Source organism: Mesoplodon densirostris, chromosome 12 (assembly GCF_025265405.1).
Source record: "Mesoplodon densirostris isolate mMesDen1 chromosome 12, mMesDen1 primary haplotype, whole genome shotgun sequence".
Taxonomy (NCBI): Eukaryota; Metazoa; Chordata; class Mammalia; order Artiodactyla; family Ziphiidae; genus Mesoplodon; species Mesoplodon densirostris.
In genome coordinates, this window is record NC_082672.1 from 68,409,655 (window position 1) to 68,430,409 (window position 20,755).

Consider the following 20,755-nt stretch of genomic DNA (forward strand, 5'->3'; position numbering starts at 1 on the left):
GCGGAGGGGAGGGGTCGCGCCGGGGGCCGGCGGAGCTGCTTTGGCTGCGGCGGCAGCAGGAGACGGAGCGAGCCTGGCGGCCACGGGCAAACCCGGAGGGAACGGAGGAAGCGGTCATGTCTCGCTACACGAGGCCCCCCAACACCTCCCTGTTCGTCAGGAACGTCGCGGACGCCACCAGGTGAGTGGCGGTGCCGCCGCAGGTTGGGGCGCGGGGGAGGGGCGGGTAGCGGCCGCGGGGCGGAGCCCGGCGGCGGCCCGCGGGTCTGCCTAGCACCTCCCCGCCGGCCGGGCCGGGGCGCTCCGCGGAGGAGCCCTTCCCGGGGCCGGCGGGAGCCCTCGGGCTACTCGGGGCCTGGGCGGGACTCGCGCCTCCGCCCTCCCGGCCGGCGTTCCGCCCCGCCGCGGCTCTGCCGCGGCCCCGCTTCCGGGCCCCGTCGCTCTTGACCGCCCCCGGCACCTGGGCGGCGGGCCGGTACCCATCTCCACCGCGAGAACCGGCGGAGCGCCGGCTGACCCTTGCCCGGGAGCCGGTCCCTCCCCGCCTCTGGCCCTGAGTGTTCCTCGGGTGGGTGCCTGCGTCTCGCCCCTTTTTCGCCGAACCGGGATAAAGCCGCGCATCTTACCTTCTAAATGGGAAGGAATTGGGGATGGTGAGAACGCGTTACGGAGTAATGCGTACCTTGGGCCTTATGATTCCCTTTGCCTGTAGTCGGTAGTCTGGTCTACTTACAGGTGGTGCTGGTTAAATTTTATTCGTTGCACAGTTTTATACTATATACAAAGGATAACTCCAGTGAATGAGATTTCTGTGTTTTTCTTGAAAGTTCTGAGTGCAGTATAAACACCCATCATAACGGTTTGGATAGACTTCCCTGGTCGGTTCTGATGCACTCAAACCACCCGCCCCTCTTTGGAGAATTCTGTCTACATAGTACCTGAACATAGATGTTAAGGAATGACTTCTTATAACAGTGTCTTTCTCCCTTAATAGGGGCCAGAAGGAATGCCGGGGCGGGTGGACATTTTAATAAATGTCTAAAATAATAGACATTTTCGTATCACTGGGCATGCTTAATTTACTCTACAGCCCCCCATCCCAAACTTTATAAGTATGCAGGATTATCTTACTGTACATAAGGGAAAGCTGCAAGTCAGCGTGTTAATGACTTACCTGGGGCTTCACAGCTGGAAACATACTGGAGCGCTTGACTCCAGAGCCATCAGGAGTAATCATCATAATTTACCTCTGAGAAGTAAATGTTAGGGCTTTTTAAAAAATTTGATCCCTGCTATTATATATATGTGTCACAACTGTAAGCTGTGAGTTAATATACTTTAACATCCTAAAGATGCCTGTGTTTACATTTCTTCTCTCAACCTGTTTAATCAATATATTACATAGAAAAGAAGCAAAATTTATAACTTGGGTAAGGTTAAAACAATTCCCACAGTTAAACAGACCACTTGAATACTGAATAAGATCAAGCCTCTCCAGTGTTCCTACAAAAAAATGAAAGGTTTCCAATTCTAATGGCCACAGGGGCCAGCCAGGGTAATATGAATGAGTGAAGGTATCACGTTAAGGGACAGTAGGATGGTATGGACCCTGGCAAATGAAAAAGAACATGTGCCATCTCAAGGGGACAGTGACTGCTACGAAGCTTCAGCTGATAACTGCTGTATAGACATTTGGACTGGTTTTAAATGTTTAAACATTGTGTAGGCCAAATAAAACATATACACATGTGACACATGACCTCTGATCTAGATAACCAAGACTGATAATTGAGATTTATTGATTTCCTTTTCCATTTTTTCCACGACTTTCTATCACTGCCACTGGGGGACAATCAAAATCTAGGAGGTTTGTATTAATGAAATTATAATAATCGCTAACATCTGTTGAGTACTCACTGTATACCAGGCACTGTACTAAAAACTGTACTATGTTATCTTATTAAATTTTCAGTAACCTTATATAACAGATAAGAATCTGAGCTTTAGAGACATTAAGAATCTTTCTTAAAACTTCACAGCTGTTGAGTAATGTTATGAAAGTAGAATCATCACATGTAACCTTAATTAATAGTTTTTTTGTACAAGGTGGCATATAGTGTAAGTTAACTAGCAATATGACACCTAGACACATTTTATTTATTTATTTATAATTAATTTTATTTTTGGCTGAGTTGGGTCTTTGTTGCTGTACGTGGGCTTTCTCTAGTTGAGGCGAGCAGGAGCTACTCTTCGTTGCAGTGCGTGGGCCTCTCTCATTGCAGTGGCTTCTCTTGTTGCGGAGCACAGGCTCTAGGCACATGGGCTTCAGTAGTTGTGGCACGTGGGCTTCAGTAGTTGTGGCGTGTGGGCTTAGTTGCTCTGCGGCATGTGGGATCTTCCCGGACCAGGGTTCAAACCCGTGTCCCCTGTATTGGCAGGCGGATTCTTAACCACTGTGCCACCAGGGAAGCCCCCTAGATACGTTTTAAATTAGCTTTAACATTTGGTATGCTTATAAAGAAAATCATTGAGATATATGTTAAACAGGGTATAAAATTATAAATACAGTTTGATTTCAATTACATAAAAAATGAAGGGAAAATCTATATGTATTATAGAAAAAGGATCCCTTTGAGTGGTTTTCTTTATCTTGTTTTCATATTTTATTTAATGTTAGTTTTATAACAAAGCCAAATTTTATTTTAAATGTTTCTTTGAAGTGGCCATTTTAATACATATGATAAAGCACAAGATATTAAAACACATTATAGGTTAGCATTAAATTTTTTAGGAATGAAATTGAGCACAAGAACTAAAGAAAGATTTTTAAATTTTATAATTTGTGTTATGTTTCTTTTCACTGGTGAAGTAAGATGTGGACCAGGAAGAATATTAATTTTAAATCTTGGCATTTTGTGTACAGTAATCTTTTTAATGTCAGATATAGTTTTCTATTGGAACAAAGTAATGTCGAAATCTCAAAACATTCCCATTTTGATGCTTACCATCATGTTAGGTTAGGGAGCACCCATTAAGTACTTCTCTTGGATATACTTAGTAGCATTCTTTGGTTACAGTGTGTATGAGGCTACATTAATATTGATATCCGTGGTCATGTAGAAAAAGCATTAAACAAAATCCAGCAAGATTCATGATAAAAAGTCTCAGCAAACTAGGAAGAGAAGGGAACTTCCTCAGCTTAATAAAGGATATCTGTGAAAAACGTATAGCTAATAACATAATGATGAAACTGAATGCTTTCCTCTTACAAGACAAGGATGTCCACTCTCACAACCTCTATTCAGCATTTTATTGCAGGTCCTAACCAATGCAACAAGGCAAGAAAAAAAAAGACATAAAAATTATAAAGGTAAAAGTAAAACCTGTCCCTATTCTTAGGTGACATGTTTGTTTACATAAAACTATAGTAACTAGTAATGAGTTTCAGTGAGTTATTAGGATATGAGGTAAACTTAGTGAAAATTCTATTTCTGTATACTAACAGCAAACAAATAATGAAAATATTTTTTAAATTCCATTTATCTTAGTATTAAAAAACATACTTAGGTGGGACTTACCTGGTGGCGCAGTGGTTGGGAGTCTGCCTGCCAGTGCGGGGGACACGAGTTTGATCCCAGGTCTGGGGGGATCCCACATGCCGCGGAGCAACTGGGCCCCTGTGCCACAACTGCTGAGCCTGCGCTCTAGAGCCCACGAGCTATGGTTGTTGAGCCCATGTGCCACAACTACTGAAGCCTGTGTGCCTAGAGCAATGACAAGCCACTGTGATGAGAGGCCCGCGCACTGCAGCGAGGAGTGGCCCCCGCTCACCGCAACTAGAGGGCCTGCACGCAGCAACGAAGATCCAATGATGAAGACCCAATGCAGCCATCCATAAATAAATGAATGAATGAATGAATGAATGAATAAATAAATAACACACACACACAAAAACATAGGAATAAGTTTCACAAAAAAACATGTAAAAATCTTTGCATTGAAGAAGACTATAACATGTTGCCAAGAGAGACCAAAGACCAACATAAATTGATAGATATACTTTGTTCTTAGATTGGAAGATGAAATTTTATTAAGTTATCAATTCAGTCCCAATTGATTATATTATAGATTCAAGGCACTCCTGATCAAATGCTTTTTAAAAAATAGAAACTAACAAGTTAATTCTAAAATATATTAATATGCAAAGGATCTAGAATAGCCAAAATAATTTTGAAAAAGGTCACTGAAGCTGGAAGATTTATACTACCTGACTTAAAGATTTACTAAAAAGTTACAGTACTCAAAACAGTTTGATATTGGCCTCAGGATAGACAAATATATCAGCAGAACAGACTAGAGGGTCCATAAATAACCCATACATAAAGAGTCATTTGATTTTTGACAAAGGCACTAAAGCCATTAGAGAAAGGAAAGTCTTTCCAACAAATGGTGCTGTAACAACTGGATGTATGTACTAATGATATGAAAAAAATGTGCTGCAGCCTGTACTTCACGTAATTTGAACTGGATCATCAATTGAAATGTAAAAGATGAAACTGTAAAGCTTGTAGGAGAATATCTTCATGACTTGGGGATAGGCAGAGATTTCTTATAGGACAAAGAAAGTAATTACCATAAAAGAAAAAGGAATATGGATAAATTAGATTTCTCCAGAATGAAAATTTCTGTTCATTAAAAAATAGCATTGGGCCTCCCTGGTGGCGCAAGTGGTTGAGAGTCCGCCTGCCGATGCAGGGGATACGGGTTCGTGCCCCGGTCTGGGAGGATCCCATATGCCGCGGAGCGGCTGGGCCCGTGAGCCATGGCCGCTGGGCCTGCGCGTCCGGAGCCTGCGCGTCCGGAGCCTGTGCTCCCCAACGGGGGAGGCCACAGCAGTGAGAGGCCCGCATACCGCAAAAAAAAAAAAAAAAAAAAAAAAAAAAAAATAGCATTAAGAAAGTAAATAGGCAAGCCAAAGACTTGGAGAAAATATTCACAAAACATATATCTTACAAAGGACTTTTTCTCAGAATAATAATGAACTTTTACAACTCAATACTAAAAAAGACAAATGTTATTATTAAAAATGGGCAAAAAACTCAGACACTTTCAAGAGAAAAATATCCGAATGTCCCTTTAGCACATGAAAAAGTGCTCAGCATCATTTGTTGTTGCAGAAATGCAAATTAAAACCACAGTGAGATTCCACTTAACATCCACTTGAATGGCTAAAATTAAAAAGACTGACAATACCAAGTGTTGACAAAGATTGGCACAACTGAAACTTACATGTTGGTGGTGGCAGTGTAAAATGGTGCAACCACTTTGCAGAACGGTTTGGCTCTTTCATAGAAATTAAATATTTACATCCTCTTTAAAAACCCAGAAATTCTGCCCCTAGAATAAATGACCCATAAGCATGTAAAGATGTTGCACCTCACTGGTGTTTAGGTAAATTAAAATTCAAATAATGAGATACGCATTCACTTTATATCCTTCAGAATGGCAAGGAGTAAAAGATGTTAGTGAGGAGTTGGATCCTTAGAAATTCTGATGCATGTCTTGAGGAGTTTAAGTTGATTTGGCTACTTTGGAGAACATGTAATGAAGCTGAAGATATTTGTACTCTCCAACCCATCAGTTGCATAGCTAGTGGTACATCCCAGAGAACTCTGAAGAGCTCTAGGAAGCACATGCATCATAATGTGCGCTCTAACACAGTTTGCAGTTTAAAAAAGAAGCATTTTAAAATGTTCATCCACAGAAAGATATATGAATAAATTGTGGTTTATTCATAACCATACCAATACAGAGTTAAAATGAGTGAACTAGAGCTTCATGGAGAAATCTCAGGGGAGGAGAAGGAAAGGTGCAGAATTTTACAAATAGTTTGATACCATTTATGTGCATTTGCAGTAGAAATACAAAGTTATGCAGAGGAATGAGGAACACCAACGGTTGTTTCTGAGGTAGGAGGATGTAATATTTCTTAAAAAATACTAAAAATTACAGCAAATAGGGTAAGTGTTGAGATATAATAAATCTTGTTGGTAGATATATGGGTGTTTGTTTTATTATCTCTGTACATTTCTGAATGTCAAAATAGGTCACACCAAAAATGCAAAAATAAGTGAAAACAAAACAACAGCTCACAGGTGAGGGAGTGGAGACAATGAAAGAGAACCAGCTCTTTTGAGGCTTGTTCCTTCAGACTTCTGGGATTCTAAGCCTCTGTGACACACACACTGCTCCAGCCTCTTTTATATTATCCAGGATCCTCTTCTGTCAGCCACTCACATTTGGTTAATGGAATTGGTTGCCTCCTAAGACATTTATTTGAATACTAGCTTTGTTACTGGCTGTGTGTACCTCTGGGCAAGGTGACTGCTCTCACTCCGTCTCCTTGACTATTAAATGGTAACACTGTGTTCTTTACTCGTTAATACAGCAAATGCATACTGAGCGCCTACTGTGTGGCAAGCAACTATGCTAGGTACTGAGATACACTAGTGAAGACACCTGCTTTAGAAGCGATTCTCAATCCTGAGCCTCAGAATTGCCTAGGAAACCTTTAAAAACTTTAAACATAACTGGGGCTCACCATGGGAAGCACGAATTAGGTCAAGGATTAATGCATCAGGCTGGAATGCCTGTTTCTATAATATCTCCTTTGATTGCAATATTCAGGAATGGTTGAGAATCTTTACCCTGTAGTCTGTGTTTTCTGGGAGCAGCAGTTGTGTTTTTCTTGTTCTCTACCATATTCCTAGAGCCTGGCCCATAGTACATATTCAGTAAGTATTTGTTGAATGAATAAACAAAAGAAAAAAGACACTGTCACTGTCCTCTAAATCTAAAGTTAATAGTTTCTCAGGGAAGGCAGACAATTAAACATGTTATAGTGAGTATTAAATGAAATAAATATAATAAATAATAAAAATATAATAAAGTTTGTCATAATATTGCCGGCACTGCCTGGTATATAGTGGCTACTTAGTCAGTGTTAGTTGAATCTTTATGTAATAACTCCTAAATCCAATCTCTAGCACTAATCACTGACTTCTAGTCTTGAAAAGAAAATAACTAATATAATTCATATAATCACCGTTTTCGGTTGCTTCAGAATTCTTACGGATGTTCCACCATCACCTCAGATTTTGGCATTTCTAACCCTGAAAGTTTCTTCTATTGCCTCTCCTCCCTCTTCTATTGAACTGTCTTTTCCAGCTATCTAATTTTTATCATGGGCACCATCTTTCTTCCATCTGCCCAAGTTAGAAGCTTTGCAGTCATCTTAGGGTCTTTTTTCTACACAATCTGTTTTGAAATGCTCTTACATCTTCTGAGCCGTGTTTTGTGCCATGGCTTGATTTTGAATCTCTAAGATCGCCACGAGGCAGCGGGGTGGAGTGGTTACGAACCCAGATTAGTGCCAGACTGGGGGAGTTTGCTTTCAGCTCTGTCGCTTGCTGGCTCCGTGACCTTGGGTGAGTTCACTTGTCTTCTGTGCCCTCATCTGTAAACATCTGTTGTTATGGGAATTTATAAATGCATTATAACTGTCAGCTATTAATGCTAAGTATTTTACCTCTGCAGTTAAATTGTAGCTCCATGAAGACAAATATTATGCCATGTATTTCTTTGGTGTCCCCTCTTTAGTACCTATCACAGTAGAAAGCATATAAGTGACTCAAAAATACTTGTCAAATTTGAGATTATGGTAGTTATTTTTGCTTTATGTTTACTAGTAAAGCAACCATTTTTCTTTAAAGCCTGAGAAATAATTTTAGGATTTCTTTAGAATCTAATTCTTGCTATCTGAAAACAATGAACATAAAATGTGAAATTATAGTGGGATGAATGTGTTCTTAATGAAAGAGTTAATACAACTCTCTATATATTGACAATTGAGAAGTCTTGTAATAGGAGTAACTTTCAGAAGTGGATATGCTATATATAAAATAGGTAACCAACAAGGACCTATTGTATAGCATAGGGAACTGTACTCAATATTTTGTAATAACCTATAAAGGAAAAGAATCTGAAAAGGAATGTGATTATATACACACACACACATATATATACACACTCTGAATCATTGTGCTATACATCTGAAACTAACGCAGTATTGTAAATCAACTGTACTTCAATTAAATAAAAAAAAAAAGCAGGGCTTCCCTGGTGGCGCAGTGGTTGAGAGTCCGCCTGCCGATGCAGGGGACACGGGTTCGTGCCCTGGTCCGGGAAGGTCCCACATGCCGCGGAGCGGCTGGGCCCGTGAGCCATGGCGGCTGAGCCTGCGCGTCCAGAGCCTGTGCTCCGCAACGGGAGAGGCCACAACAGTGAGAGGCCCGCGTACCACAAAAAAAAAAAAAAAAAAGAAAGAAAGAAAAAAAAAAGTGGATGTCCTGGGTTAGTGTTTCCTCTACCTGACTAAGCATAAAAGCCCACCTAGACTGCTTGTAAAAATACAGACTTCCAGATGTCATGAATCAGAATCTCCAAAAATGAGACCTGAGAATTTGTTGTTTTCTTTATTTTTTCCTTCTTTGCTAAATCCTGGGTGATTCCTGTGAAAGACAATTTTAGATAATGCTAGTCCAGATAATACACTTTCTTTTGAAGGTTTCAACTGGATTTCTGTAGGCAAAATATTTTAATCCAGCTATTCATATTTCTTTACCTTATTTCTAAAACACTTCAGGCCTGAGGACTTGCGCCGTGAGTTTGGTCGATATGGCCCTATAGTAGACGTTTACATTCCACTTGACTTCTACACCCGCCGCCCGAGAGGATTTGCTTATGTTCAATATCCTTTATTTTACTGTGTGCATGTGAATAGACTACATACATGTGCATATACATATATGTACTCAGGAGTATATTTTATGAGATTAATATTGCCTAATTAAATGTGTTTATTTCTTTATCTCAGAAAATCTAAAGCAGTCCACAGTAGCTGGCAAGCGCCCCTCAGTTTGAACCAACCTGTTAGCTAGAATCCAAGCATAAACCGAGCAGGCGAGACAAAAGGCACCTAAAGTTCAAGCATCAAGGAGTAAAGAGGGAGGGTGGACACAGATATAAAGACCTGGAAGAGGGGAAGTCTTTATCAAGCAAAAGACAAAGCCAACACCAGGTTGAGACTTCGGCTTTCCTACATTTACTCAGAGTTCCAGAATCAAAGCCAAGTCTGATGTTGTTGGTTCTGCGTCTCTTATAAAGTCCATCTTGCAAGCCCTAAAGAATAAAGGTCAAGGTTCAAGATCAAGTGACATTGAGGTAATTGCCAAAGTCTCATTTTGTATTGCATTACTTGAGCTTTTTCTGTTTTCTATTTTTTAAGAAGTTAAACCAGCAACAACCTCCTGAAATACAACTATTTAGTCGTTTTATATAATTTGTTGCCATTTATTTAGGTTTAATATATAATTTATATAGATAAGGGAGTTTAGTGGGGTATTAGGGATCAATATATGTAATTCCAGATGTTTGCAGATTGTTTATATATTTCTTTTATAATCATATCCCAAATAATAAAAACATAGAGGTATTTTAAAGCAGTAGGTTCAAAGTTAAATATCATTTTTAAAGAACCAAATCAGTTTTGAATATATGTTTTAGCTCACTTATATGTGTGCACTTTTGTTTATAAGTAATTTCTCCTAAATTAATTTAAAAAGCCTTTTAATGAAAGAGTAATTTTAATTTCAGAATAAAGATTTCTGCATGCTGATTTTTTTTCAGTGAAAAACCTCATAAATCTTTTACCTAACAGAAGGGAGTGAGTCCTAAACAGTTTATTTGATAATACTAGCCAATGTTGGACTTACCTTTTTCTCATAACATGTTTCTAATTATACATGCATACTACAGCTACACTGATGTATACATTAAAAATATAGAAATTTGTTTCTGTTCTTTTTATTTTTAGATTCACTTTTCTGAATCATAATGGGGCATTTGTTTTGATAATAAGTGACATTTTTTTCTGCTTATTCATATTACATTAGAGATGTGAGCTTAATAACTTGAGCTTGTTTTTCCTAATAATTTCATGTCACATGTAAATAATTCTTTCAAAATAATATTTTTATTTGATATCTGATGTTCAAAGTGTCCTTAACAGCTAGTCATATTTGAAGATGTTCGTGATGCTGAAGATGCTCTTTATAACCTCAATAGAAAGTGGGTATGTGGCCGTCAGATTGAAATACAGTTTGCACAAGGTGATCGCAAAAGTAAGTGTGACTAAATAGTGGATCTTGTTTATTTAGCAGAATGATTTTCAGCAATGACAGATTTTTTTAATTTAAAATTCTTTCAGAAAATACTATTCGAGTAGTTTATTTATTGAGTGGTTATTTATTGAGGTTTTCAGGTAATTAATTATAAATCTTGAACTTCATATTCTAGCACCAGGCCAAATGAAATCAAAAGAACGTCACCCTTGTTCTCCAAGTGATCATAGGAGATCAAGAAGCCCCAGCCAAAGGAGAACTCGAAGTAGGAGTTCTTCATGGGGAAGAAATAGGAGGCGGTCTGATAGCCTTAAAGAGTGAGTACAAAATACAAGGGGATTGAAAACTTAATTTTCTTAATTTTAAAATGGAAAACATTTTAAAGAGTTTTCAAAAACAGGCCACCAGAATCATTTTATTTAATATACATAAAGAATCAACTTTTGTAGAAGGATATGCTCTTCTCTATTTGTCATGTATTGTTATTTTAACTTGGGTTTATTAGATACCTTCCAGTTTTCATTTCATGACAGACTTAACTTTAACCTTTTTAGTAGAAAGATAATATATACTGAGGAAGACACAAAAAATTAAAAAGTGTATACTTGGGCTTCCCTGGTGGCGCAGTGGTTGAGAGTACGCCTGCCGATGCAGGGGACATGGGTTCGTGCCCCGGTCCAGGAAGATCCCACATGCCGTGGATCGGCTGGGCCCATGAGCCATGGCCGCTGAACCTGCGCGTCCGGATCCTGTGCTCCGCAACGGGAGAGGCCACAACAGTGAGAGGCCCGCGTACTGCAAAAAAAAAAAAAGTGTATACTTGACAAATAAAATGAGGATTTTTAAAAAATAAAATTTTCCTAAATGAACCCCCAGATTAAGAATCTTGAAGTCTTATGATTAAAAACTCATAGAAATACAGTGTAATCACTGTGAAAGGAAGTTGACTAAAGTTAATGTAAATCAGTATATTTATAAAAGGCAAATTATTTTCAAGAATAAATTCCAAGTATGGTAGTATTGTAGGACGAAGACATAAAAATGGTAGATTTTTCAGAAAAATATATTTGCAGGTTATCTATTTTGCCTGCTAGGAGTTTGTTTCTGTTAGAATAATAGTAAATCACAATGGAAATTAATTACTTGGTGAAGCTATTTAAGTAATAACTGAAATTGTACTAGAATGCCTAAATTCCTAAACACTTAGGCACTATTTATCTTGAGTTTTAACGCTGTGATTTTTTTCATAGGCATGTAGAATTTTAAGGTGAATTCTGTCCTTGAAGAATGATCAGCGTTTACACTAGTATCCTCTTTCTATGAGTAATAAGAGTTGGCTCTCCTGGGGACTTCCCTGGTAGTCCAGTGGTTAAGACTGCGCTTCCACTGCAGGGGGCGAGGATTTGATCCCTGGTTGGGGAACTAAGATCCCACATGCTGAGCTGTGCAGCCAAAAAGAAGAAAGAAAGAAAGAGTTGGCTTTCCTGGGCCATATGTTGTACCCCTACGCTGTCCCATGACAACGTAGCCTCAAATCAAAAATGATCTGCAGAACCGCTCGCTTTCACTCCAGTCCTTCCATTCCTCAACTCCAAGAGCCTAGACAAGGAAAAGCCCAACATAGGGTATGTGTACCAGAGCTAGACAGAGAATCTTTGCCCCAAGTCCCTAGTTCTAAAAACAAGACTGTGAAGTGGCCTGGCTCCAGTCCCTCCAGCCAAGTGGAAAGGAAAGATAGGAAGAGAGAAATATCCAAGAATCTTGATTACTAGAAAATGTGGCCTCTTCAGAGCCCTAGAATCTTACATGTCAGCTCAGTCCCTCTCCTTGGGTATGAATCAAATGCTTTGATTTTGGCTTATTCTGAGGGAGGCATGCAAGTAGGAGGAAGCCTTAAGCTCCTTTTATAAGCCAGAAGAACCCAGGTCAGGATTGAGCCATCACCAAGATTGGTAAAGAAATATTTAGGAACAGTCATACTGTGTTCTGGAATTTGATTCTTTTTATCACACTTTGATAGTGTAAGAATATAAACCTCCCTTGTGTCTGTGGAGAATAATCCATTTCGTTCCATGGCTAAGGGAGAGCCATTTTCCTACTGATTGATTATTTGAGATTTTGACACTGATATACTCAAATACAAGTTATATTTATAGAACCTAAAATGTGGGAACAAATTAAGAAATTTTACATGCCATGTGTATAGGAAAGTCACACCAGTACCAATGGTACTGCTTCTGGCGTCACGAAGGACATGAATAGTATGAAAGTGATGTTCAGCAGTTCACGTTACTATAAATTAATGAATGGTTAATAAACCAAAACTCAAAGTAGATGTAATATGGTACCTAAAGCAGCACTGCCCTAATTCATTGAATGATATCTACTGGCCTTGGTGAAAAAGACTTAGTTTGTAAAAGAAAAGGAAAATATTGCCCATCTGATTCTTTAAGAATATAAGCGAAATTTCCCAATGCGTTAGAACCTTGATTAACCAGAACATTCACGGCATTTTCTGCCTTCTAGTGGCAGTATACTACTTGGCTGGAGAAAAAACAAAAAAGAAGTCTTGTCAGTTATCCCAGTCATCATGGAGTATCAGGAATAGAAAGAACGGGGACTCCCTGGTGGTACAGTGGTTAAGACTCCGCACTTCCCCTGCAGGGGACCTTGGGTTTGATCCCTGGTCGGGGAACTGCATGCAGAGCGTCCAAAAAAAAAAAAAAAAAACAGAAAAAAGAAAAAAACACATTTTCTTGCAAGACAATGCTGTTCTGCTCTGTTCTAGTTATAAGACCGTTGCTGAACCTCTTTGACCTCAGTGTTTTTTATTTGTAAAGTTGTATTATAGAGAATGCAAATCTTACCCAGCTTTTAAGTTTCATAAGGATCAGATTGTATGTGTGTGTGTGTGTATGGGTCAGCATATAGATAAGTCTAACATGTACTATAAATATATTCAATGTATGTGTTGTATTACCTTAGGTAAAAAGAGGTCACTGCTTTTGCCTTTAGTGGGTGTGGGAAAAAACTAGTTTGCTGCTATCATTAGACTGTGAACTCTTTGTGGAGCAAGGACTTTTGTCTTAATGCTTACTATCCCTAGCATTTATCAGTAGTCCCTTACTCAGATGTTCCATAACTCTTTGTTAAATTTGTGTCAGTGAATGTATATATACTCCTAAATATTCCTGAAGAATGTTAAAATGGCCCCTAGTCCAAATATAGCATCCATTTTTTTTAAGTTTTATTGAAGTGTAGTTGATTTACAGTGTTCTGTTAGTTTCAGGTGTACAGCACAGTGATTCATTTATATATATATATATATACTTTTTCAGATTCTTTTCCCTTATAGGTTATTACAAAATATTGAGTGTAGTTCCCTGTGCTATACAGTAGGTCCTTGTTGGTTATCTATTTTATATGTAGTAGTGTTTATATGCATCCTTTTTTTTTCTTAGAATTTTTTTTTCCCAAGGACAATTTTCCCAGTTTGTTTTCTACAACTATCTACAATAGGAATGAAACAATTTCTAAAAAATTGTGCTTTTAAAAAAATAAAAATAAAATAAAAGACTGTGCTTTATTCTAAAATATATTCTACATCAATATGTTTATACTTTCCAGTGCTCTTTGTTCCTTCCTGTAGTTCCATGCTTCTACCTGGGATTATTTTGCTTCATCTTGAAGCATTTTTACCGTTTCTTGGAGTACAAGTCTAATGGCAGTGAATTCTCTCAGTTTGTCTGAAAACATCTTCATTTTATATTCTTTTTTTTTTTTTTTTTTTTTTGCGGTACACGGGCCTCTCACTGTTGTGGCCTCTCGCGTTGCGGAGCACAGGCTCCGGACGCACAGGCTCAGCGGCCATGGCTCACGGGCCCAGCCGCTCCGCGGCATGTGGGATCTTCCCGGACCGGGGCACGAACCCGTGTCCCCTGCATCGGCAGGCGGACTCAACCACTGCGCCACCAGCCCTATATTCATTTTTGAAAGATATTTTTGCTGAAGATAGAGTTACAAGTTGGCAGGAAGTTTTTTTTCTTTCTTTAATAATGTCATTCCATTGTTCTGATATCCACAGTCAGTCTTAATGTTGCTCTGTTGAAGGTAATGTGTCTACTGTTCTCTAGCAGATTTTCAGATTTTTCTCTGACTTTGGTTTTCAGCAATTTCACTGTGACATGCCCAGCATAGGTTTCTTTGTATTTATTCTACCTGAGGTTTACTGAGTTCCTTGAAATTGTGAGTTATTATGCCTTTCATTAGTTTTGGAAAATTCTAGGCCATCATCTCTTCAAACATTTCTTGTACCTTATTCAATTTTTCCCTTAGGCCACGTGAGTATGTACCAAATAACTCTTATGCTCTGTTCTGGATTTCTTAAAATTTCTTTTCTCATTGTGTTTCACTATAATATTTTTCTAATAACCAGTTTGCTATTTCTTACTTCTGCTATATCTAGACTGCTATTAAATCCATCTAATGACTTTTTTAAGTTTGAATATCACGTTGTTGTTTCTAAAATGTCCATTTGATTCTTTTTATAGATTCCAGTATTGTTTAAATTCCCCAGCTTTTTTATTTCTTTGTCGTTTCCTCTTCTTTTCTTTTTTTTTGTATTTTTTGGGCTGTGCCGCGTGGCTTGTGGGATCTTAGTTCCTTGACCAGGGATCAAAGCTGGGCCCTCTGAAGTGGAAGCTGAGTCCTAACCACTGGAATGCCAGGGAATTCCCTTATTTTCTTGAACATATTAATCATAGTAATTTAAAAAAACTATTTTCTGAATAATGCCAATATCCAAATGATTTTGGGTCTCTTTCTTTTGTCTTTTATTTTCCTTAGCTTTTAGTCATTTTTGTCTGTTTTTCACATACCTCATAATCTTTTATTGGATGTTGGACATTACTGTTGAAAGATTATAGAGGTTTTGGATGATACGATTCTCCAAAGAAAGCTGTTTTCTTCTAGCAGGCAGAGGGTTGGCAGATCACCTTGATCCTGTCAAGGTTTGGTTTGAGGCACTGTTAAGGCTGATCCATTTCAGCTTTACACTTACTTCTAGGGCATGACTCTTAACCTGGAGGATGAGGCCCTTCTGACTTCTTAATTGAAAGCCTGCGTTGTCACTCAAAGCTCCTTGACCTTTTGGGGGCTTGAATTCCAGCCTCTCTCACCATCAACTCTGTATCTGAGAAAATCAGCTAAGTTCTTTTTTTTTTTTTTTTTAACATCTTTATTGGAGTATAATTGCTTTACAGTGGTGTGTTTCTGCTTTATAACAAAGTAAATCAGCTGTGCATATACATATATCCCCATATCCCCTCCCTCTTGCTCAGCTAAGTTCTTAAATCTTCCAGCTGCTGTTTTCTGCTGACCTCTTAAGAGTCTCATCCTGTGCATGTGCAACTTGGAAGTTGGCCAGCAACCTGAGGAGAACTTGTAGGCAGATCTTAGGGGGTGGGGATTGCCTGCGGTGTCCTCATGTCTGGAATTTTCGTCTCTCCAGTCCTAGCCATTTTCGTGGCCCTGAATTCTAACTCTGTCTCTGCAGCTTTGTCCAATAGCTGTTTTCTAGTTGGGCTCCAGTCTGCCATGCTGGCATTTGGAAAATGGTCTTAGGAAAAGAGCCATAGCTTATAACCCCTCGAGTTCTGCTTGTGTTGGTAATTTTCCAGTGCCTTTTAACAGTTGTTTTATAAATGTTGTCTAGCTTTTTTATATAGCTCTTTTCTATGGGAAGATTAGTCTAGAACAAGCTGCTCTGTCATGGCAAGATTCAGAAGTCCTCCATCTAGGTTTTTGTCTTTTTAAACATTCGATAAGCTTTAAATATTTTCTTTCTTTTTTCTCCCTTCAGATTTTCTAACCTCTTAGGATTATGTAACCCCGACTAAATATGCAAAATAAATATATTTTTCAGAACTGGCTCATAAGATATATTGATATCTAGCAAAGTCAAAATCTTTTGGTCAGATATTACAAACTTGTACTTATGTTTGAACCAGAGCATGCATGATAAAATTAGAGTTGTTTCTTTTAGCTTATCCAATAAAAACATAACTAATGTTATGTAAAGTATATAAGTTCCTGAAAGTGTTGTTTCCTAACCTATTAACTATTTTTGTGTGAAATATATACTCTGATATTATGGATGTTTGCAGGTCCCGACACAGGCGATTTTCTTACAGCCAGTCTAAATCTCGCTCCAAATCACTACCAAGGCGATCTACCTCAGCAAGGCAGTCAAGAACCCCAAGAAGGAATTCTGGTTCTAGAGGACGGTCAAGGTCCAAGTCCTTGCAAAAAAGGTCCAAGTCGATAGGAAAATCACAATCAAGCTCACCTCAAAAGCAGACTAGCTCAGGAACAAAATCAAGATCACATGGAAGACATTCTGACTCCATAGCAAGATCCCCATGTAAATCTCCCAGAGGGTATACCAATTCTGAAACTAAAGCACAAACAGCAAAACACTCTCATTTTCGATCGCATTCCAGATCTCGGAGTTACCGTCATAAAAACAGTTGGTGAACAGCAACAGAAGAGTGCTACGTAGTATTTAATATGTTATTAAACCTCTTGTTATGTTAAATAAAAATGCTTCAAGGCTTACAGAAAAAGTGAGTTGATATTAGTTACTTTGGGCATGTGCAAGAGATAAAATCTCTCTAGCTTGGGTTAAGATTTGGTCTCGATTTAAGGGCCCATACCACAAATTATGATGTGAGTAATGTCCCATCTTATGGACCATTTTTTGTTTACATTGTGGCAGAAGGGTACTTCTCAAAGGAAATGGATAAAATGGAACTAATTTGGACAATCAGACTTGGATGTTAAGTATTAATAATACTAATAACTTTTACAAAAGTATTTTTTACTTTAAAGCACTTTTCTTTCATGTAAAAAGTAATTATAACTGTATAATCGCATAGGGCAAACTTAAGACTATTTGACATCTTACGTCTCCTTTTTGTTTTCTCTTTAAACTTGGGCCAATTCCTGATGGATATTAGTTCATATTAGAAAATTCTGACATTTCTATAAGTAGAGTTTATAGAGAGATCAAGCGTTCAAAAGATACATTCCTGAGCTCAAAAAAGGTTTTATTTTTACTGGGTGGAACAGTATAGATAAGTTGACATTAAATTGCATCCTATACCATATTTATTCACTTCAGAAATGTCGAAACATTATAAAAATTCTGAATTTTGAATGGTTTGAGACTAAAAATGATGTGCAACACTCATAGTCCAAAAAATTCATATCAAGCCTTACACATTTGAAGAGTGGTACATTTTGTATAAAAATCATACTTTATACCATTAATTCTGCATACCTACTTTTCATCTACTGCTTAATTTTTCTTTTTAGAGCTCTAGCTGATGACTTTAAATTGTATAGAAGAACTCTTATTTATTTTTAGAAATGTTTAGTACCTTGTATTAAGAAACTCAAGGCTGCCTCCTCAAAAAACAACTTTGCAGTATTGGGATTTACATTACAATGCCCTTCATTTTGTTAAGCCAAATAGCTTTATTGATACTCATTGCTTTTGTAGTTGTTAAAACTAAGAATTTCTTTAAAAATGTGTTTGTAGATTATGTTTTTCAGAGGGTTTTGGTAGTATTTGTGATAAAATGGTTTTGCATATGGTTATTATAGGGGATATATTTATAGAGCTCTACTTGTGTACCTTGTTGAATTACATAGAAATTAAAAGTTCTCAGCCCATACAGTTAATATTTGTATCTAGAGTGCTTTAGAAAATATATCTTATATTTTTAGCATATAGGAGCCAATATTGGTCCTATTTGTTCTGAATACAAATTCCATTTTTTTTTTTTTTTTGCATTTTACGTCCTGTGTGTAAGAAATAACTTTACAAAATAATTTATATGCTGGTAGTATTTGGACAGGTACCGTAAATTCATGTATACTGTACTTTCTGAGTAGATTTTCTCTATCTAATCATAGCAAAATTTATTTCAAAATTATAGCTCTTTGAAGTGTTCAAATGTAATAAAAATTTAGTTATAAAATTATGTGGCAGTACTGAAAATTGAGAGGACAGTCTGAAGAAAGAGCAAGACAAATACTGATTTTTTTGTATCTTCTAAATAAATGTTTGGGTTTACATACACATATATGTAGTTATTCCAAATACTAACTAGGAGTTGATTATAGTGTCTTTACATTTAATCATTATATCTTAGTAAAAAGTTAATAAGGCAGTATTTCTGAACATGCTTAATCCTTCGATTTACCTCTGATTTGGTTTTCCACTGTAATCCCTGGGCTGCTTAGGAGGATACTGTTTGGTTTGATGGAAAAACTGGAATGATAATAGTTTAAACTTTCTGATCATTTACTATGTGCTTGGCACTGCTCTGGAAGTTTTACATTACTCACTCATCACAACAGCTTTATGAGGTCAGTACCATTGCAGATAAGGTAAGTGAGACGCAGAGAGGTTAAATGACATGCACAAGGTCACACAACCATTACACTTTGGAGCTGGGTGGTGGCTGGGCTCCATACGGCCCTCCCTGATCACCATGCTTGTCTTTTTGGAAGAGAAAAGTCTTTGACAGATATATGCTAAACTAAGATAATCTTGAGAGGAAAAGGAGAGAATAGAATTCGGAAAGGAAATGATTATAGGGTTCAGTGAAAATGGGTTCTGTGACTGAGTGGAAATTGATTGGCAGTTGTGCTGATATCCTGGAAAATTGTCCTCTGGGTACATCTATTCTAGGGTTCACTTCTGCTGTAGAGTTGTTTCTCGGACCTTTTAAGAGAGGATACTTAGGGTAAGAGTGTTAAAGCAAATGTATCACACATCTGTGAACATCTCCTTTAAAGATAATATATTTACTCAGGTACTTCCTATGTTTAGTGCACTACCTACCTCCATTTGTTCAAGATTCACAGAGGATAAGTTAATGTCAGAGAAGATAAAGGTGGCCACCATGACTGCTTGGTTTCTTTCTCCCCATGAATAATACACATTTCTGTATAGCAGCTGGGATTTTGTAGCTGCAAACGTAATGGGGGAATATGCCAAATTTTTTATCTGGAGTCTGGGGTTTAATCTTGTGCCACTGGGCTGTTTATTTTTAAATGTAAAATATTAACTAATTTCAGGACTTTATATGTTATCTGAGATACGACTATTCTAAGACATGCTGTTGTATTACAAATAAATACGAATTTCTGCCTTTATTCCAATTCCATTGCATGAAGCAAAATTAGTCGAAGTTTAAAGGAAGAAGCGTTTAGAAATACTTGTATAATTATTCTATACTACATTAAAATTGTAATTTCTTATTTAGAGTTGAAAATTAAATTTGTTTTCCAAACAGGGTGGTAGAATATTTGGGGTATCTGTATAATAAATACATACTACTTATGCAGAAGATCTTAATTTGGTATCATGAAACCGAAGCTTCAGTTCTGGGTCCTGTAGATATTCAAACAAGTTCATGACTCTCGGTATTTTAAGGACCAGTGGTTCAGTGAGACATACGGATATTAGTCTCAAAACTCATATATTTTGGGCTTCCCTGGTGGCGCAGTGGTTGAGAGTTTGCCTGCCGATGCAGGGGACACGGGTTCGTGCCCCAGTCCGGGAAGATCCCACATGCTGCAGAGCTGCTGGGCCCGTGAGCCATGGCCGCTGAGCCTGCGCGTGCTCCGCAACGGGAGAGGCCACAACAATGAGAGGCCCGCGTACCGCAAAAAACAAAAAAAACATATTTGATTAGAAAAATTTAAGTATTAAGATTATGAACTTAGCATCTAAATTACTCCCTTGATGAAACTAGGGTATTTAAGATCATAACATTAGCTCTGGCATTGATCTAACCATGTCAATTTAGGCCCTCTGGAACCAATTTTATATCATGTACCTTTAAAAAGATGCTCTTAAAATTAAGCAAATTAACCCCAGCTTTGTGCATCCCAGACAAGGCCCCATTGCTTCACATAGACAGCCTTGGGGGAGTAAGCACTTCATTCCTGACTGAGCTAGGGCCTGGTCCCCACTGCTTAGAGAATGCCCCTAATGCACTGATCCCATCCGAGGAACACAATAGAGCTGGGACAGCCCACAGAGAAGGTGAATGGACTGTAATTGATGGGTTGACTGTGATTATAGAATTAAATTGGGTACATCTTTTTTTTTTTTTTTTTTGCGGTAGTCGGGCCTCTCACTGTTTTGGCCTCCCCCATTGTGGAGCTCAGGCTCCGGACACACAGGCCCAGCGGCCATGTCTCACGGGCCCAGCCGCCCCGCGGCATATGGGATCCTCCCGGACCGGGGCACGAACCCGCGTCCCCTGCATCGGCAGGCGGACTCCCAACCACTGCGCCACCAGGGAAGCCCTGGGTACATCTTTTGAAAAGGAAATTAAGCATAGAGATAGTCAAAAACCTTCTTAGAAATACAATATTCCCTTATAGAAGTGTTAGATATTACAGGTTGATTCAACTTCATTCAAGTTAAAACAGTA

General features: G+C 38.3%; 2 protein-coding genes across 3 annotated transcripts in view; one reads left to right on the forward strand and one right to left on the reverse strand.

Moving 5' to 3' along the window:
- SRSF12 (serine and arginine rich splicing factor 12) lies at positions 1-17,363 on the forward strand. 2 transcript variants are annotated; one of them, XM_060114735.1, is made up of 5 exons: positions 1-181; positions 9,172-9,282; positions 10,130-10,241; positions 10,417-10,558; positions 16,406-17,363. In XM_060114735.1, the coding sequence occupies exons 4-5, from the start codon at positions 10,428-10,430 to the stop codon at positions 16,773-16,775; spliced, it is 501 nt and encodes a 166-aa protein (XP_059970718.1). In that variant the 5' UTR covers positions 1-181; positions 9,172-9,282; positions 10,130-10,241; positions 10,417-10,427; the 3' UTR covers positions 16,776-17,363. The 2 variants fall into 2 exon arrangements, with proteins under 2 accessions (XP_059970718.1, XP_059970717.1); XM_060114734.1 differs by lacking the exon at positions 9,172-9,282 and adding an exon at positions 8,705-8,809 and having other exon boundaries at positions 15-181; positions 10,138-10,241.
- PNRC1 (proline rich nuclear receptor coactivator 1) overlaps positions 10,350-20,755 on the reverse strand; it is a 24,773-nt gene continuing 14,367 nt past the window's right edge. The window contains exon 2 of the mRNA XM_060114733.1: positions 10,350-11,036. Within this exon, the coding sequence (XP_059970716.1) occupies positions 10,761-11,036 (276 nt within the window). The 3' untranslated portion in view covers positions 10,350-10,760. The remainder of the gene's footprint in view (positions 11,037-20,755) is intronic.